The 19,466-nt window shown below is 39.4% G+C and overlaps 1 protein-coding gene across 3 annotated transcripts in view; it reads left to right on the top strand.

The window, feature by feature from the left end:
• LOC124607668 (leukocyte tyrosine kinase receptor) overlaps positions 1-19,466 on the top strand; it is a 915,076-nt gene that overhangs the window by 516,731 nt on the left and 378,879 nt on the right. For all 3 annotated transcript variants that reach the window (XM_047139925.1, XM_047139923.1, XM_047139924.1), the window contains exon 9: positions 18,408-18,464. In XM_047139925.1, the coding sequence (XP_046995881.1) occupies positions 18,408-18,464 (57 nt within the window). The remainder of the gene's footprint in view (positions 1-18,407; positions 18,465-19,466) is intronic.

Below are 19,466 nucleotides of genomic sequence, written 5' to 3'. Positions count from 1 at the left end.
AAGAATTCCTTTAGTGCTGCCAATTTCAAGGGTGACTGTATTTTATTAATGTTAATAGTAGTAATGCTATAAGCTTGCAGCACAGACATACCGGAAGAAGCTATTTGGGATGAGGTTCGGTATGATTATAGCAGCAAACGTACTTCCCTACAAGGCACGATCTTTACAAGCTGTGTGCCCATTACATGTACTAACTGCCTAGAAAATTTGCACTGCTTTTAATCAAATAGCTTGAGAAGAAAAATATCCTGAAATCCTGACAATGCATTGCTATAAGTCACTGTGGCCATTCTCTTTCTCCTCGTCAGTGTTGGACCTGATGACATCATATTTGATATTCTTTTTCTTGATGTCTTTCTTCTCTGGTGTGACTTTCGCTTGATGACGCGTGACAGCAAGGCCCGGTGTCTGTCGCAGCCGCCGGCGGTGGCTAAATGGGGCAACGGCCGTGGCTTGCGAGTCGTCAATGTTTGGTTCCTGCGTGGTGTCTGTTGTGTTGTTTTGCTGGCGAGGCGGTGATGCTTGTGTATTTCCTCCTTCGGCGCGGCGTTGCGCTTCGGAGTCAGCAGGTTCTTTACCTGGTACTTCCTCGTACGGTTCGCACTGTATGGGTTGTGCACTTGATGCGGTTATTTCAGCCGTGACCTCAGGCTCAGGGTCACATTTCCGTGAAAAATCACTACCCGCTGCGTCACTATCTGTTCGTGGCGGTGTAAGTCCTTGTGCGGAAGTGGGAGCCACATCGACCTTCAATCCATCTCCTTTTTCCACTTCCAACAGATCTTCAGGACTGGGCTTCGGCCTCCTGGCAACGGGTGTTTCACAGGAAGAGTCCTCATCAACATTTCTTTCAGTGTCCTCTAGAGGACGCTTTTTTGTGGGAATCTCGCTGTCACGGGACGGAATTTCAGCAGTTAATGCAGGTTTTAAAGACGGAAAGTCATTAACATTAAGTGCAACATTTTCAGAGGTAGTAACAGGATCCACGACCGCCGCTGGCTCTGTTGTATTACTGGCTGGCAACAAATCGTTGAGTGTCAATTTCCGGCGTTGCGTAAGGTTATTTGTTAGCACAAAAACACGGCGAGGGCAGTCCTGACGGAGGTGACCAGACTCGTTACATACATGACATGTAGGGGTTTGCCCTGAGTACATAACATGAGCCTTGTGCCCGTCAACAAAGATGTGGGAGGGAATGTTTGCTTTCACTTCCATCTCCACAGAGCGAATGCCGTTAAAGCACTGCAGCTTGAAATGCGAAGCCCACCTTTCGTTGACTATTTGCCTGACAACCCCATACTTTGAAAGGACATCTTTAATTTTCGAATTGTCTACTTCTATGGGAATATTCAAAACCCTAACATTCCTAATTACAGACTCGGAATTCCGGAGTTTGACAGTACTTTTAGTACCATCACGGTGTATAAATTCCGTTTCATAACCAAATTTTGCCAGAAAGCGGTCTACACTCGCGGAATCGTTAAACTTTACAAAAATGCAGTATTCATCAGAGTCCAGCTGCATGGTATGAACAGATTCAGAATGAAGGCCAATTACCTCGGTAATCCAGTCGTGTATTTCAAGTGCAGAGGGCTGTACTCGACGGGTGTACTTGTCGAAGGTGAAAATCACGGTGTTTTTTCTCACGGAGTTTGCCATGGTGTTCTGCAGCGAAGAAATCTCGGACAACGCCGAAATCCCAACGGCACTTCGTAGAAAGATGACACGAAAGAAGACCAAATGCTCAATTGATAATGCTTAATTCACGTGCAAAACGTCAATAAACGAGCACAAAACACGAAAACACTGACGTAAACACTGAACGTTCACGGAGCAAACTTGAGGAGCGTGCGACCGCTGCGGCAGCTAATGCCAGACTTGGTTGAAGTAGTTCTAAGTCTATGGGACTGGTGACTGGTGACCTCAGATGTTAAGTCCCATAGTGCTTAGAGCAATTTGAACCATTTTTAGCAGTCTTACACATATCGGCCCAAGTCAGTAGTCTTGGTGACTACGAGACTGCAACTGCTGCCAGTCGCAACGTTCAGTCAGTTGCATTGGAGGTGCTCGGTGAACGTGTGTCCAGTATTAACTAATAAAACATGTAGCGATGAATGATAGTGAAGATATTTCATCACATCATGTTGGTCGCCCATTGTCACATTCACCAGTGCCGGCGCAGCACGGCAAATTATAAATAGATTGCTATTTAATACAAGTGTACTATTTTAAATCTCCAGACTGGACTTGTCATGTTCAAAATAAATTCCCCGGGAGGTGCCGGCCGAAATTAAGCCCTGTATAAAATTTGCATCGTTTAATCACTGTGCGGGAGGAACAAAAGCAGTTTTTGTTACGTGGCGTGCAATAACACTGGAATATTTATCCTGACCACAGAAAGCCAACTATGAAAAGAAAACTTACAAAATAATGTTTAATAAATGTTAAAGAGTAAAACAGTAAAAAAAAAATGGGCATATTGGTGTTTCACTTATCAAACAAACATAATTTCTAGAATCCTTTTACATTCGGCACAAATTTTCATGCCTCATGTTTGGCACAAGTCAGCGCTTGTAACTATAATTGTATCGCAATAGCATTTATTACGTGAGTTATTAAGGACAATCAGCAAAATATTAGAGATTATGTGTGTTTAAGTTCGCGAAAAAAACCCATGCTAGCAAAACGGGCCCTGAAACGGTAATCCCGGAGTCTGGACAACAATGTGCCGCTCGCTTCTGACCAAAGGGGGTTGAGATTCCTGTGTATCTTCGGTCCGTCCGTAGTGTGTAGTTTCGTCCGCTGGTCAGCTGATATTTGGTCCTGTCGTCTACAGGCGCTTCAGGGAGCGAATCAGATTATTCCACCAAAACGAAAATAAGCCCATAACGCCAGCAATCCAGTTACCATTAATACAAAAATGGCTCTGAGCACTATGGGACTTAACTTCTGATGTCATCAGTCGCCTAGAACTTAGAACTAATTAAATCTAAATAACACATCCATGCCCGAGGCAGGATTTGAACCTGCGACCGTAGCGTTCGCGCGGTTCCAGACTATAGCGCCTAGAACCGCTCGACCACTCTGGCCGGCTGCCATTAATACATAGTTACTTCTTATTTTAATGGCATACGGAACAACACGAAAACCCACAGAGCCAACTCAGTTTAAATAAAAACAGTATCAGTAAACAGTACCCAACCTTCCATATTTCAGCGCTCTACTAACTACTTACTGATCTCACTCAATAAGCAGTATCGGAATGGTATCATATAATACAGCGTGATTTCATCATAATTGCATTTATTCTAAAAATAAAATGAAAATTGCTTATTTGTAGCTTTTTAGACAAGATTGAAACTCTAGTTTGCATTCAGTGAAGTACGTAGAAATTCAGAAACTTACCAGAAAATTGTGGCTGCGCTACCGTTGCAGGCCGATATCTTTGGATGGTAAATAGTTTAGGTAATAGATACCTACTTCCTCTCTTTCAGTTAATGCACCCTAAAAATCACAGCACCAACAAACACAACACCCAAAAAACCACTACCAAATACATCTAAACCCGAAACTTTCGGCAGCTGTGTTCGGAGTAAATTACTTCCTTTGTGAACGTAAGAAAGAGCTAGAAATGGACGCAATGTGCTACAATGAAGATTCTACATAGTTGTACTTAAGTTTGAGGAAATACCAACCAGTTGACAAATGTCGGTCGAAATAACTGCTTATTATCTTTCACACACACAAAATTGTTAATTCTCTCTTAGTTCTTTAAGGGAGAAGTAAAAAGTTGCACCAGGCATTGCATGGGCCGGTAGCTTAGGCTAGCAGTGTCTGAACACGCCGTGAGATCGATATGTGCTACATTTGTATCTCTGTCTTGTAGCCACTGATATGAAGCTAACACCAAACACCAGATACGAAAAAAGGAAAGGGGTATTGATTGATTTGGAGAGAGAGAGGGAGAGAGAGAGAGAGAGAGAGTCAGAGACAGAGAGAAAGCATATCTGTAAAACTAAATACGTGTTATTTGAGCTAAAATGTCAGAGACAGTATTAGCAGTTTTGTTATGCGGAAAAAATACTTCCCCACTGCCGAAATTTTTTTCCCCAAGCTTTCGTTCCCAACTTTCCCCAAGATTGCAAAAAAAAAATTCTAGAGACACCGTTGTTGGCGAAACATGGATTTCCTATGCAACGCGGAGACAAATCAATAATCAGAGGCGTAGGGCCATCAAGAAATAAAAAAGAAGCACGCAGAACTATTAGGCAGAACGTTATGGCTACCGTTTTCTGGAGCTGTAAGGGAATCTAGTTTGTGGATTCAATGGAATGTGAAACGAAAATAGGTTCTAAAGCCCACTACGAAAATAATAAAAGAGAAGAAACATTCAAAATAAGCACGACAATGCTCGGCTCCACTTTGCCCGGCAAGACTCGGTGCGTCAATCTACACGGGATGCTTTCGAACCTCCGTCGTACGGTTCATACTTAGCAAACGAGTTAGTTCACCTCTTCGTGTTCATGAAAACTTGCCTGACTCCGATGAAGAATTGAAGAAAGGGCTCAAGTCTGGATTAGAGAGAGAGAGAGAGAGAGAGAGAGAGAGAGAGAGAGAGAGGAGGGGAAGCAAACCGGGTTATCAAATCTTGTTTTACAAAGCGCCCGTTGGTCCATCGATTATTCATATCATTTTGATGTGCATCTCAGTTGCTTTTTTATCATTTTTAACGCGTAATAAGTTGATTTTGGAACGATTCGTAAGTTGATTTTGAATCCCTGCGTAGTGTACGTGATGTCTCTGCCAGGGGAGTTCCCTTCGCGTCTAGAAATAAAAAGCCTTCCCCCAGACGAAAGGGGACGGAGTTATACGAGCAGAGCCGAATAAACGCAAAAGGTTGATTGCCAACAGCTGTTTATGTGGTTGATTGGTTGTGCGAATGATCAGCGTTATTATAATTATTAGTGAAATCCATAGATTTCGACTACCAGAGGGGAAATGAACGACTAACAGGTAAGAAAGGTTACATATTATCTTCTCTGTGTATCCAAGAAAATGCAATTTTGACAGAACCCTACTGTATTAATGGTCACTTGTACAATCACCGTTTAATAGTCGCATAAGTTCTGTTCTCGGGATAGCGCGGAAAACGCATTGTACGAACATGTAATAACGCCTAACCGGTAAACGCGGGGTAACTGAGCTGGTGAACCTGGCAGAAGTAGGGAAGTTAACCGGAGAATAAGTTTTGACAATGGCGTATTAGTGATGACAAGATTGTTCGAACAAAGAACGTGAAAGAACGGGGACGTCACACGAATTATATAGAAGAATATGAGGGTTCCAAATTTATATAGAAATTTCTTACTACTTCTCTATCTCATGCTTGAGAAAATGGAGTGTATGAATGAAATGTGAAACTATTTCCTAACATAAAACTTTTTTGCTTGTTGTAAGGCTAGTAAGCATTTGATACTAGTACTTCGTGAATTATATTCTGTCGTGTTATTTATTTAGATGAGGTAAATAAAAATGACCATTTGTGCCAAAACAGTCTCGTGTTTTTGGCGTATTACTATTGCTGCAATATTAGAAAGAGCTATTTCGCTTTATCTAACAGACAGTGACAAAATAAACATTATCAATTCGAGAGACCACACCAGTCGTGTATGATGCGTGTTAGCAACTTTTTCAGTATTAGACAACGACAGTTTGATTTTTCATGTAGCAAAACGTTTGACGAACTTTAATGAGATAATAGATTCTTTCGCAGGAACGGAAACAAGCCGTGTAAAGCTGTTGCAAGACACAGAAAAAAAAATGCTGGGACCAAAGGACTTGAGAAATGTGTACTCTCTTGTCTCATATCTTCACTGGGTTTATGTTTCCTATATTTAATTTTATGCTACACAAAATAGAAAGTTACTAGCAAATAGGCAATAAAGAGTGCAAATTTTTTGAAGAGTTCTTATTCTCCCGGTCACAAATAATCCCACCTAGTACTAATTGGGAGTTCAAAACGAATAATAACAGTAAAGAGGGTAGGATGTCAAACCGGCCGACTTGGAACAGGAGAGGCACCACACGACATTTTAATTTCCACTGTCGTGAATATAGACTTGATGGCTTCCATTGCGAACTATACATGTTTGAATTTCACAGAGCGAATAGAAGAATGCTTTCTGAAGAGGCGTGCCATTACAGTTTAGCACACTTAATACCAAATAACATGTCTCACATTTCCTCGAAAATGTATGTTTTATGTATCAAACTAATCAGAAAATGTGCGCTGCAAAGTAAACATGCTTTCGAAATCGATTTTTTAAAAATTTTTTACGTCCTCTCTCAACCGCTCGAAAAGATTTTCTTTTTTTTTTTGGGGGGGGGGGGGGGGGAGGAGGAAGGGAGCACTATCAAGTGTTTCCCCCGGTTCGGAAATGTGGTAGATCTGAGTCTGCATGGGCTGCCTGCAATCTCAGCCCTCACTTGGCAGAATGCAGGGTGAAATTACCAGTTTGTTAAGAAATATGACAAAACCTTATATCTAATCCATGATTACGCAGTGAGTGTTTCAAAGATGTAGTTTGAATACATGATGTGATTCTTCAACTTCTCCCAGCGGATTTCTTGCTCGAACAGTCCACGGGTGTACTGCCGGTCCATAGTGTCGAACAGGCACAATATTTCGGCGATCAGACATGTCACCATCGTCAGGTGCGCTGACGAACTAAGCTCCTGAGGGCGGGCGGCCGTCGTAAATCCTCTTCCCCCGCGAGGCGTTCTCTCCGTGGTCGGCGGCCGCCCGTCGGCGGTTGCGAAGAGGCTGGCGTCGGCGTCTGTGGTGGCGTCGGTGTAACTGCCTCGTCCGCCCTGGTCGCTCGTTCGTTTTCTTTGCTGAGCCTCTTTTTAATTAGACTCAGTGCTGGTTCCCGTGCCTTGCTGAGGTTATAGCCGCAATCTCTGTTGATGAGTCCGTCCCTGGTACGAATTTCGAGAGCCTCTCTGACGACGCTGTCCCAGTATTTAGATGTCTGTGCCAAGACACTGGTATGTTGGTAGTCCATTTCGTGATTCTGGGACAAACAGTGCTCTGCGACTGTCGACTTGTTGGGGTACATAAGTCGAGTGTGCCTCTGATGTTATCGGCAACGATCTTAGATGGTGCACACTGTCTGTCCAATCTAACTCACGGAGGAAGAGATAGCCACCGCCTATATACCGTATACTGGCGCACTATCGGGGAAAATAGCACGAATATTGAGGAAACACCGAGTAGGAACTGTCTTTTGCCCGCCCAATAAAACACGAGCATTATTGGGAAGTGTCAAAGACGATCTCGGTTTGCGGAAGGCTGGCATATACCAGATCCCCTGTGAGTGTGGGAAGACTTACATTGGACAGACAATGCGCACCATCGAAGATCGTAGGTATTAAAATCCATGGAGAATAAATAAAAACTTTGAGGTTGGCCGATGACATTGTAATACGAGGTAATTAGATTAGGAAATGAGGCACTTAAAGTAGTAAAGGAGTTTTGCTATTTGGGGAGCAAAATAACTGATGATGGTCGAAGTAGAGAGGATATAAAATTTAGACTGGCAATGGCAAGGAAAGCGTTTCTGAAGAAGAGAAATTTGTTAACATCGAGTATAGATTTAAGTGTCAGGAAGTCGTTTCTGAAAGTGTTTGTATGGAGTGTAGCCATGTATGGAAGTGAAACATGGACGATAAATAGTTTGGACAAGAAGAGAATAAAAGCTTTCGAAATGTGGTGCTACAGAAGAATGCTGAAGATTAGATGGGTAGATCACATAACTAATGAGGAGGTATTGAATAGGATTGGGGAGAAGAGAAGTTTGTGGCACAACTTGACTAGAAGAAGGGATCGGTTGGTAGGACATGTTCTGAGGCATCAAGGGATCACCAATTTAGTATTGGAGGGCAGCGTGGAGGGTAAAAATCATAGAGGGAGACCAAGAGATGAATACACTAAGCAGATTCAGAAGGATGTAGGATGCAGTAAGTACTGGGAGATGAAGAAGCTTGCACAGGATAGAGTAGCATGGAGAGCTGCATCAAACCACCGTCTCAGGACTGGAGACCACAACAACATCAACAACAGATTTGCTTCAACTGTTGTGGTACCTCTATTTTATTTACAACCTGATAACAGATACTTTCCAGGTAGTCCTCGTGTATCTATTTATGAACTGTGAACTACGTTGTCTCTCGGTGATTTAAACTTTGTAACTTTATTTTAAATACTGTGATCATTCATATTGAAAACAGTTGTCCCATTGATGAAGTATGAGGTACATTTTGAAAAAGAAATATTTGTAAGCTGAGTGACCACAGTGCTGTAACATATGGAGCAAACGTTTTTTGCTAGACTGTTTGTTACTGAGGCATTGTAGTGTCGGGCAAAAACTGAACTCAGATACTGTTCCATTAGATTTTTATTTTCCTTTGCATTTAACATGTATAGGAAAAAAGAAATTTAGCCTACCTCATTTCATAGAAGTACAGAAGATGTGTGATCTGCACCAGGCAGTGAGCTTTTAAGACTTTTTTTTATACTGTTATCAAAATGACTAGGGATAAGGCAACAGAATGTTGATATTATCTGTCTAGCTGTAATTGTATTCTTCATAACCAATATTAACTGATGTATTAAGTGTTTTGTCTTTGCCATCCTATTGCTAATGCCTTAATCAGAACTACAGTAACAAATTTGTACAGAGAGAGATAGCTCTCATTCCAAATGAATATGATACTAGTGCAAAAGTGAACAAGAACCAATGGTATCCAATATTTCACCAACTGTGAGAAGTTTGAAAAACAAAATAGACCAACTGGTAATATACTGCATTTGTGAGACGAAGAATATAGAAATCAACCCAGTATATTCTGTTTTTTAGAACATCACATTACACATGGAATTCACGTGTGACAGACTGAGAACTTTAATGCTCTACTGTATCAGTATTCCAGATCTATATTTGGAAAAGTTGGAACTGCTGTTTTTGTTTGAAATGATGTAGATGTCTACGTAAATGTTGTTCTGAACAGCACTTTGAGATATGTGGCATTAAAATAACAGCCAGTAGTCATACAGTGCTATCAGTTTACAGGGCATCAACTGTAAATTTGAGTATTTTTCTGAGACTTGGTGAGTCACTTTCATCTCACATGTATAGAAAAATTAATTCAGTCGCTATAGTGGCTGGCCCTAATGTGAACTTCATAACTAATAAAAACAGGACAGACCTGGAACACCTGATGTACCCTTACAACTTAGTATCAGTGGTGTAGTATCCAACAAGAGTAGCAGCCAGTTCCAGTATTTGAATATATAATTCATATTTTTATTAAAGAAGAGTGGATGTTCTTTCCTCTCATACATCAGCCCCTTTCCTTGCAGATATGTAAGAGTTGTGCCGTATGTGTAATTGTGGTGTGCAGGTGAATGTAACGGGTGCTCGTAGAGTGTAGTGTTTATGTTATATGGTGATAATGATGAGAGAAGGAAGAGGGTGGTGCCACATAGCCTTCTCCTCTTGAGAAGCGTAGAGTGTAGTGTTTGTGTTATATTATGATAATGATGAGAGAAGGAAGAGGGTGGTGCCACATAGCCTTCTCCTCTTGAGTAGCCCTTAAGAAGGCTGACAGGCTTAACATCCCGATCCAGCAAACAGAACACTGTAAATGGCTTCATATTCCCTCACATCGTGAGACACTGCAGAGAGGTTTGGGATTTAACCCAGAACATTGTCATAAAGATTAGTTGTCAGGAACTGAGTAACTTCTCACCACCACCTCTCCTTCCCTTGCCAGACAAATATGGACAGTGAAAAATTCACTTGGCTTACCTGAGCCAAGCACCACTGCACAGGCATGTGTTATTAACCTTGGCTACAGAACTGGATAATACTTTTATAGATACAGTTAGATACAATTTAATAATCAAATAATTCTAAGCAGCCTCTCAGACTGTGATGGATGGGTCCACATCGCAAATCATATCAGTATGAAGAGAAAAGTAAATTTAAAGAAAAATCTGAAAGAGACACAAACTAACTCTAATTAGCATCAACAAACTTGAAGACTAGTCTCTTGTATATGCTGTCACGGAAGTTAACTTCCAATTTAATTAAAATGTAAATCAAATTACAAATATCACTTAAAAAAATTAGTTAGAGGAAAGCTCTAAATAAATTAGTCTTTGAATTAGTAACAGCATCTAAATTTCTTGTATTGGCATAACTGAAAGAAAGCTTCATGAATCAGCCAATAGATGTAATTGTGCTAATAGTATGAGCCATTACAATGTGTATAGTGAAACTCTTGACAAAACCATGCAGAAAGAAAAACATAATCTTGCAGGCAGAAATTGATAACTTAGTCAGAGTTTTGCAGATTTGTGAAGAAGAAAATGAGAAAAATTGCAATATGTAAGAATATATCAAAATAAATAATAAGATAATTTGGTTACTGAACGAGAAGTAGTTGCTGATACATTCAACAAACATTTGTAATAAAAACAGAACAAATAATTCCACAAGGCTCGAGAAATCAACCTGTGAGGTTTATAGAAGCCTGTGCACCTAGCAGATTGAAACATATCCTTTTGTCGACAGTAATTTTATTATAAATGACTGAATAATTAACTCTCTGAAAACTAAAATCTCTACTAGAGTTGGCAGCATTTGTAGTAAGTCAGTAACAAACTATTACTGCCGTATAAGTGAAATCCTTTGTCACACTTCTAATGCTTCACTTGAACAAGGAATAATTCTGGAATATCTCAAGTATGCAGCTGTTAAAAAACTACTATACACGAAAAAACAAGGCAGTAGCTGTTAACTATTGGCCAGTCTGACTGCTTACAAGTTTTTTTCAAAAATTTTTGGAAAACAAATGCATTTCAGAATTTCTCAGTGTGTTAGTGGAAATACACCATCAGAAAAAGTTTGTTTGGCTTTCAAAAACATGTTAATACAAGATGTGACATTTGATTTTTACTGCCAATATTGAGGATTTTATTAATGAAAGTAAAAACAACCAGCTGAAATGTATGGAGATCTATAGAAACTTCTCTCTTCTCCTGACCTTCCCCACAATCCATATTCTCCAGGAAGCCTGTGTGCTGTACTTTCCCCATTAACCTAGACTGTCAAATGTTCATCCAGTTTTACATTTGTAACAATTTCTCTATTTATTCTAATATTTTCTCTGTTTCCTGATTATCAGCTTATGTTGTGGCCATACAAACCTGTACAGTGGTTGCTAGTGTTGGTTTAGTTTCGGTCCTCAAAAGAGTTATTTGATTAGTGTGTGACTCATTCTAACTCCTTCTGTTCTCTACCTTTCTGTTGATAATTATGCTAATGCCACCATTTGTTGATTCTGTTGTTATTATCATGTAATCATCTGCTTTCCATTTCACTTCATCAAGCCATACCGAGTCAAAGAGTACTCTGTTCATCTCTATTTTCAGAATCTCCAGCTTCCTGATAACTAGCAGCATTTATTTTCTCATTTTTAGAATTCTAACTTTTTCTTCCTTTCCCAATAGCCACCTCCTAGTTAGTCTCCATGTGTAGGTCAGAACTGGAGACTAATTTACTTCTAGAAACTTTTACAATCATCCTGAGAGTATTTTAAAAGACTGTGTGCCTGTCACTGCATTTTATATGCCTTTAACACAGTGATCACAATTGCCTTCTGCATCCTCCTGCCTTCTTTCATTACTGATTCTTTCGTCTTGAGGCCATTGAGGCCAATCAGTGGCTGGGAATGAAACAGAGACACATGATCTTTGGATTAGTAGCCAAAGACACCAATCCCTGCAACATGGTGGTTTTTCAATTAGCCAACCTTAATAACTTGCCTGATCATGACAAAGATTATACACATCTTAATCAACATTAAATGAATACTATCAACAAGGTAAGAGTGTACTCAGCGAGTGATCTAAACCATCTGCTTTTTAGCTTTCAGGCAAAAAGTCCTTCCTCAGAGGAGAAAAAACTCATACCATCACAACTCACACAATACCTGCTACTGTCCATGGCTGCTTGGGCCCGACTGACAGGATAGGGCTGCTAGGTGCAGATTCGGGCAGCTGTGCTGAGGGGAGGGGAGAGGAGAGACATAGAGAAGTGTAAAAGACTGATGTGTGTGGAATAGAAGGTGTGTGTAGTGCTGGAGTGGGAGCAGAGAAGAGTATGGAGGACAGGGAAAGTGAATATTGAGGCAGGGGGGCCTTATAAGAATGAAGGAAATGTAGGGAGTTCTCACCAGCGCAGTTCAGAAAATTTGTTATTAGTAGGAAGGGAGATTCCATGGTGACTCACGTTACATTTTGAAGTCAATGCTTTATTATGTTGACTTGTTATCACTCTATAAACCCATATTTTCTTTTGTAAATCATCATTATAAATTGTGTTATTCAGACAAATATCTTAAAGTGTTATTTAAGCAGGGAAGAGCATTAAAGAACAAGAATGTGATTTATGTCATGAATCATGTTACAAATTTGGGACATCCTATTCTTAATGTACATTTTAGGTCAAAAGTGTCCTCAAACTATTAGGAGTATGGCTCTGGTATTTATCACAGAAAATGCTTATTAGGTTGGCATTCAAATGACAGAGTGACAGATTTTGAAAAATATTTGTACCATGTGAAATATTGTAATATATTGAAAAAGGCATGTGACTCAATGTTATGTGATTCATGTTACTTGCTACTTCTTGTTGGAAAAACTTTTTTCCTGCAAGCAGAGAAATGAAAATATGACATTATGTGCCAAATAAGATAAACTTAACATTAACATTTCACTTTTCAAATGCTATGAAAAATTATAAGACCATGACATCTGGAAAAATGAATTGTAAATTAAATTAAAAGTCAGTTAAATGAAAATATCCTCTTGCATTGACAACATGAAGTGGATTAATTTTCTTTATAATTTCATCACATTTTATTGGCCATTTCAAATAGTGACCAGCACAGTCCCGTGCACTGATTAAGTAAGAATTTCCAAAAATTGCACATACTTCTCCAGCATTGAATTTACTGTCACATTCTACTTTGTACCAGGTTCCAATTTGCACACTTCCTATAGTCTTCACTATGATGATCTGCAGCAGTAAAATTCTTTGGAGACAGCAGATATGTTTGCAGTACTCCTCTCTTGTAGTGAAAGCAGTAAATGCATTTTATGTTTAGTACTGATGGTGCCGAAGAAAATATTTGTGCCAGATTAAGTTTCACATTGATTCCTTGAATTTCATCAATAGACTCATGAAAAAGATGCATAGTTGTGGTACTTGCAGGTACCTGAGCGAAAGTTGATGCATCAGTTACTATGAATTTTCGCTTTTTTACTGCATTCCCAACTAGCCGTTGTGCAACTGCGCCAATTCCATCTGCAGCTTCTTTACCATGGGATGTAGTAAATAAGTTCCAGTATATTTCCACATTATGGAATGATGGAAATTGAGGCACAGCAGCAGTAATATATTTGTTTTTAAATTGTGAGATAGGTCCATTTGACCATATTGAAACTACTTTCACATCTTCAGGTATAGTTGACAGATATAAGCAATTGCAGCACTTGAGCCATGGCTTTACCCAGAGCACTATGTCACTTATAATGTGACAAAATTGCTTTACTAGGTTGCTGATTTTGCATCATCTGTTGCCTATATTTTCCAACTCTCTCCCTCTTTTTAACTCTTATTTCTTCTAATAATAGACCTTGCTTACATTGACTCAACTGTGGAAACTTTTGTTTCTGTTTCTGCTGGCTTTTTTGAGGTTCTTCTAGATGCTTCTTCTTAAATTCTTCATATTTTCCTTCACTCTGTAACTTTTCCCTTCTCTAACTCTGTCTTTCTGCAGCTGCTAAGGGCATCCTCTTCTTCTAATCTTAAAAGAATACAACTGCGAGTCAGATTTCATGACTCACATTAGGCATTTAATTTTCTGTTTTTATAATATTGGTTGAAACTGGGAAATTTTTAGTAGTGATATTAGTTACACATTCACACTAAGAAGTAAATTACTGAACTAGATAGAGTTCTCACTTGGTATAAAAACTTAATTATATGACAATGACTCGTGTTACATGAAAGTTCATGCTGTTATATTACGTTATTTACCCCAACCTATAATTTACCTATTTCCATTTTATACTCTTTATACAATACATTGGGGTTTGTAACAATAAACTTTATATGGAATATCCCAGAAGGATCCAGATGGTGTAATCTGTGAAGCAGTCATTTAAGTAAAGCGCCAGCCGAAGTGGCCGTGCGGTTAAAGGCGCTGCAGTCTGGAACCGCAAGACCGCTACGGTCGCAGGTTCGAATCCTGCCTCGGGCATGGATGTTTGTGATGTCTTTAGGTTAGTTAGGTTTAACTAGTTCTAAGTTCTAGGGGACTAATGACCTCAGCAGTTGAGTCCCATAGTGCTCAGAGCCATTTTTGAAGTAAAGCGCATCGTGTTGGGCAGAATGGTCTATAGACAGTAGCATTTTTGTGAGTGTGTGTCATGCTTGTGTGAGTATGTCTGTTCTGCATCTGAAGAAAGACTTTTTGTCTGAATGCTAGAATGTTTAGCTGTCTTCTCATTATGCTTGTCTGTGACTCAGTGTCTCCTCTATGTGGTGAGTAGCAATCTGTTCTTTTCATGATGTGGTTGCTATTCCATTCTGAATTCTCCATTGTTTAAATCCAAGTTATGTAACATTTCTGTCTCAAATTTTTAGCATATCTTATGTTACATGTTTTATATATCTGTTGTGTCTCTTGCGCTATCTTTTTATGGCAACTGCTTCCATAACCTGAAAGCAGGTACTCACTTAAGGGAAATCAATCACTGCTTTTAATTATATTGTCTTTCTGCATGTAAACAAACTTTTCATGCACTAGCATAGTTTTTCCATTATTGAAGGAATGTCATGGTAAACAAAATCTTTTTATTATAAAATGTCTTACTCTACTTCATATCCATACTTTGTTAGTTCTCAAACTTACCATTCTAGAATGGTATTGTCTGGCTAGGAATTACATTATATATATTTACCTTTAACCCGCTGTACTATGTTGGTTACTTTTGCAGAGCTTTTCATGTGTGTTCCCCATGTTGGCTGTATAACAAGATTTTTTCTTACATTTGAAATATATTTTGAAGCAGTCTGTGTGTATGTTTTAGACTTATTGTTTAGGTGCTCTTCACTTTTTGATGCTGTAGAAAAGCTGTGGGATTGAGCATAACACTCTCAGATAAGAGAATAAATTGTGGTACTGTATCACAAATAACACAGACAGCCTTACAGAGATGTTATTATAAGTCAGATACAAAGAACAGATTTCTCTGTACATAGCAAAGATGAACTACCACACCAAAGAAAGCTAGTCAGTGTAATGTCGATGTGTGCACAATTGATATTGATTTGAAGTCCTCACAGAACCCTCTCCTTCAGTGCAGAATACCATTGTGCAGGCTGACAGTCCCCATTCAACTTGTGTGTCATGACCAGCCGTGCTGTTGGGGGCATGGCTAAGCTGTTTCCGCATGCTCGATTTGTGGGGTGGTACCCTTACATCTCTAGGTTTTCACTCAGATATGGCTGGGCCCTAAGAAACTGGCCATTATGAGAGTGAGGGGTGTAATAGATGTCATTCTGTTGTGAGAGTGGTGCTGCAATATCAATGAGCTTGCAAAAGCTGTACTTCGGTGGAGCAGCATGTAGGGGTCTTTTGGAAGACAATACTGCATAGTATTGATTTTACACACAGTTCTGTCACTGAGAACTCGCATTTTTGGAGAACAAGTCATGAAAGACAGAGCATTGGTGACATTGGTAGAAGGAAGCAGTACACTGTCATTATTGTGACTGACCTGCATCGCTCAGAAGCTATGACTTGATGTTTGTGCGTGAAACATTGTGAGGGGTCTTTTGGAAGACAGGAGATTCCTGCATAGTATTGATTTTACACACAGTTCTGTCACTGAGAACTAGCATTTTTGGAGAACAAGTCATGAAAGACAGAGCATTGGTGACATTGGTAGAAGGAAGCAGTACACTGTCATTATTGTGACTGACCTGCATCGCTCAGAAGCTATGACTTGATGTTTGTGCATGAAACATTGTGAGAAACATTAAGATTTATCCCTTCCTATGACAGCCACTGATAACTCCAGCAGATTGGTACAGCTCTGAACATGTCAAATAGCATTCTTGCACTCTTGTTTCACATCCTCCATGGAGGAACCACTAAAGTTGTTTGCAACTCCTGTGGTTTTTCCATTTCTAGTAAAGGTACCTGGATGTTGTGGGTTGGAACTGGTTGAAATTATGTGGGGCACATCATGTTTGTTTTCTTTTGGGTCTTTTCTGTGTCAGTCAATGTTGTGTGTGAAACTTAGATTTCTTCAGACAAGGTTCTATGATTGACCTTGCTGTCTTCATATTTATTGTTCATATAAGCCAGGTTTGCAAGGAACAGTAAACATCCCATAACCCGTTTGCTGCTCTAGTGCTGGAAACCGCAGAGTGTGGGTGTGAATGCGTGGGCAGTTTGCCTGCAACTGCATCTCCACTGTTGATTTGGCAAAGTTTGCCGTCCTCAAGCTCCAGTGAAAGGTGAAAACGCAAAAAATCCACACTTAGCAATGACTCATTAACCCCATCAAAAGTAAATTTTAAATTGAAGATTGTAATAGACCCAAATCCACAGTGCAAATAGTTGTGCCATACAGTTTGATGGACATATCGTAAGCTACTCATAGCTATTGGAGAAATTCTGGAATTTGTGATCAAGTTGCTGTCTTTGGGATTGTGTGCACCTGCGAGCCTGTGTCAACAAGAAACTAGTTACTTGTATTTTTGTCGAGAACATATAATCTGGAACTGTTCTTGGAGATACGAGCAAAACTAGTTTGGCTCACTTGTCTGGTATGTAGGTGCGCTTGGAATGTGTCACATATGGAGCTTCAGTGCGAGCAATGTGAAGAGCCATTGCAAGTGTGGCTCTTGAAACGTATGTGGAACCAGCACCAAAGTGCCCATTGTCAGTTGTAGTCAGAACTCTGATCCTTTTAGGCTGTGAGATGACCTGCCACAAACAGCCTATGACTGGGATTCCCATTACACTGTAGTGTCTCTTGTTACACTCTCAGCTGTCTTTGGTTGCTTGTTGCCAAGTTTGAGAGGTCACTGACTGCCATTACTGTAATCTATAGTAATGGCTCTGTTGTGAGAGTGAAAATATCTGATCAGCCATAAGTGATAAGTTCTCTTCTATATCACCTTCATGAGAAATCATGGAAACTTCTAAGCATGCAGACAATTTACTTAACCATCTAATCACAGTGTGTTCTCCAATGTAAGTGGGGTATCAGTTAACTCACGTAGGTGCCTACAGAGCTTGAAGGTCATTCTGTCGTCCAAGTTTTCAGAATTAATCATCCACTTTATCTGTTGTTTAGATGAGGTAAACCTGCATTGTAGTAAGGCAGCCTTTGCTGCAACAATTTTTTCAATTACTAGAGGTTATTGAATCATGTCACTGATTAGAAATGCATAGTCCTCAACACTGTTTAATGAGATGGGATACTACAATGTGTTAGTTACACTATCATGGCTAGCCAGAATACTCTCTACCATAGCAAACCGTGTCTTTGGATGTTCTGGATGAAATGGAGATAACTTCGGTGGTGTACATTGTGGTGGCAAAACATTATGGAAAACATTTTCATTTGTGCTAGGTTATGTGATCCAAAGGTGCTGGCATATAGAACCCTATTGATCATGCATGGCACAGGAGAAAAACTGAAACTCTTCTCATGTAACACAGCCAGCTGGGCTCCACATGGAGGGAGAAAGATTCGACTGCTTTGTTCCTGGTGCAAAAATATGAAGGACTGGATGTGGGGCATTGCCGTGATGCTGTGAAATCAAACAAAAACCAGTATCAGTCACATGAATATTGTCTTGTTCTCACTTATCCTACTCAATAATGTCTGTGATGTGATGCCTTACTATGTCAGTACTGTTACTCCACACGGTTGGCAACATGTACAGGAGGTGAAACTTATTCACTTTTAGATTTCCCTAGGTATGTTGTCTGTTCTGTATCATTCACTGCAAGCTGAGGTTCATTAAGAATATCGTCTTGTTGGTAAAATGAACCAAGCAACCTTTGTTCAGTGGAACATTTGATTGTTCTTGTGGAGCTCTGTGTTTTTGATGTAATTGAAAAATCAGCACTCTTTTCAAGAGATGCAAGCAACACTGCAAACATTTTATTTCCTGAAGTGAAGAATCTTGCTCATGTAGTTATGTTCATTAATTTTGTTCCACAACTACTTACAATTTTTATTTTGTCTGCAGGTGTTCCTCAAAATGAAACTGGCAACTACAGATACAACATATCATACTGGGAAGCAAGTGAGTATCAATACAGTCCTTTTTGTACTTCACAGTTTCAGAAACTGGTGAAGTCATTATTACTCATAGTGACAATTTGACAGAAAGTGATTTGCACTTGTGTGTGTGTACGTTATCCTTGGTAAAAAGGGAGAGAAAAGTACCTCATCAGTAAGATAATGGATAAATCAACTCCTAAGCTCAGGCTGAAGAGATGGCATGATATGGAAGGGTTCAAAAATGAACTTTGAATAGAAATATATAAGGTAGTCTTTATGGTGCCAATTTTTTTATGGCACAGGACGAAAATTAAACTTCATAGAATAGGAAGACAGGAGGAATACTGTAATATTTCAAGTGCATTATAGGATTTGTAAGTAATAGTAGCGGGAAGAAAAAAGTGGATTTTGACAATAATTGGAAACTTATGAAATTTTAAACAAAAAGTAACTAATTTTATGTGTAATAGAAAGCAACAGTGTTATGTCACAGTACAGAACAGATGCCGGCAAATTGCTGGAGAGCACAAAATTATGAAAAATAAGAACTACAAGAGAGATTCAGTACTGTATTCACAGAATACTGATTAAAAACATGTGAAAGAAAACCGTCAATGGAAAGACATCCTATTAACATTAACACAAGAAGGAGTAACTGAGTTAACAACACAGGTCATTGTGGGTAGTGAACATTCCTTTCAAAATGCCTAAGGATCAACCTATGCTGACAGCTTTCACTTCTCATGTTGAATTTAACTTGAACTATTACAGGCAGGTATTTATTTTGTTTTTGTTTTTTGATTATTGTTAGTCATCAAACTTTTGATCATTTGATGCTGATACTCATTTAACTTCTGTTCAATACTGTGATCCAGACATTCATTTTCAGGACGTTATTTCTCAATCCCATATAAGTATTTGAAACCAGGACTCATTTGAAACTTTATTTACATCTACTGTACTACTTCTGGCATCTTCCTTTCTTTGGACACCATGTGTAGTCTTCTTTTGTAAGTAGAATAAT

This window comes from Schistocerca americana, chromosome 1 (assembly GCF_021461395.2).
Source record: "Schistocerca americana isolate TAMUIC-IGC-003095 chromosome 1, iqSchAmer2.1, whole genome shotgun sequence".
NCBI lineage: Eukaryota > Metazoa > Arthropoda > Insecta > Orthoptera > Acrididae > Schistocerca > Schistocerca americana.
The sequence above is the reverse complement of the archived record's forward strand: the minus strand, read 5'-3'. Positions and strand labels throughout refer to the sequence as shown.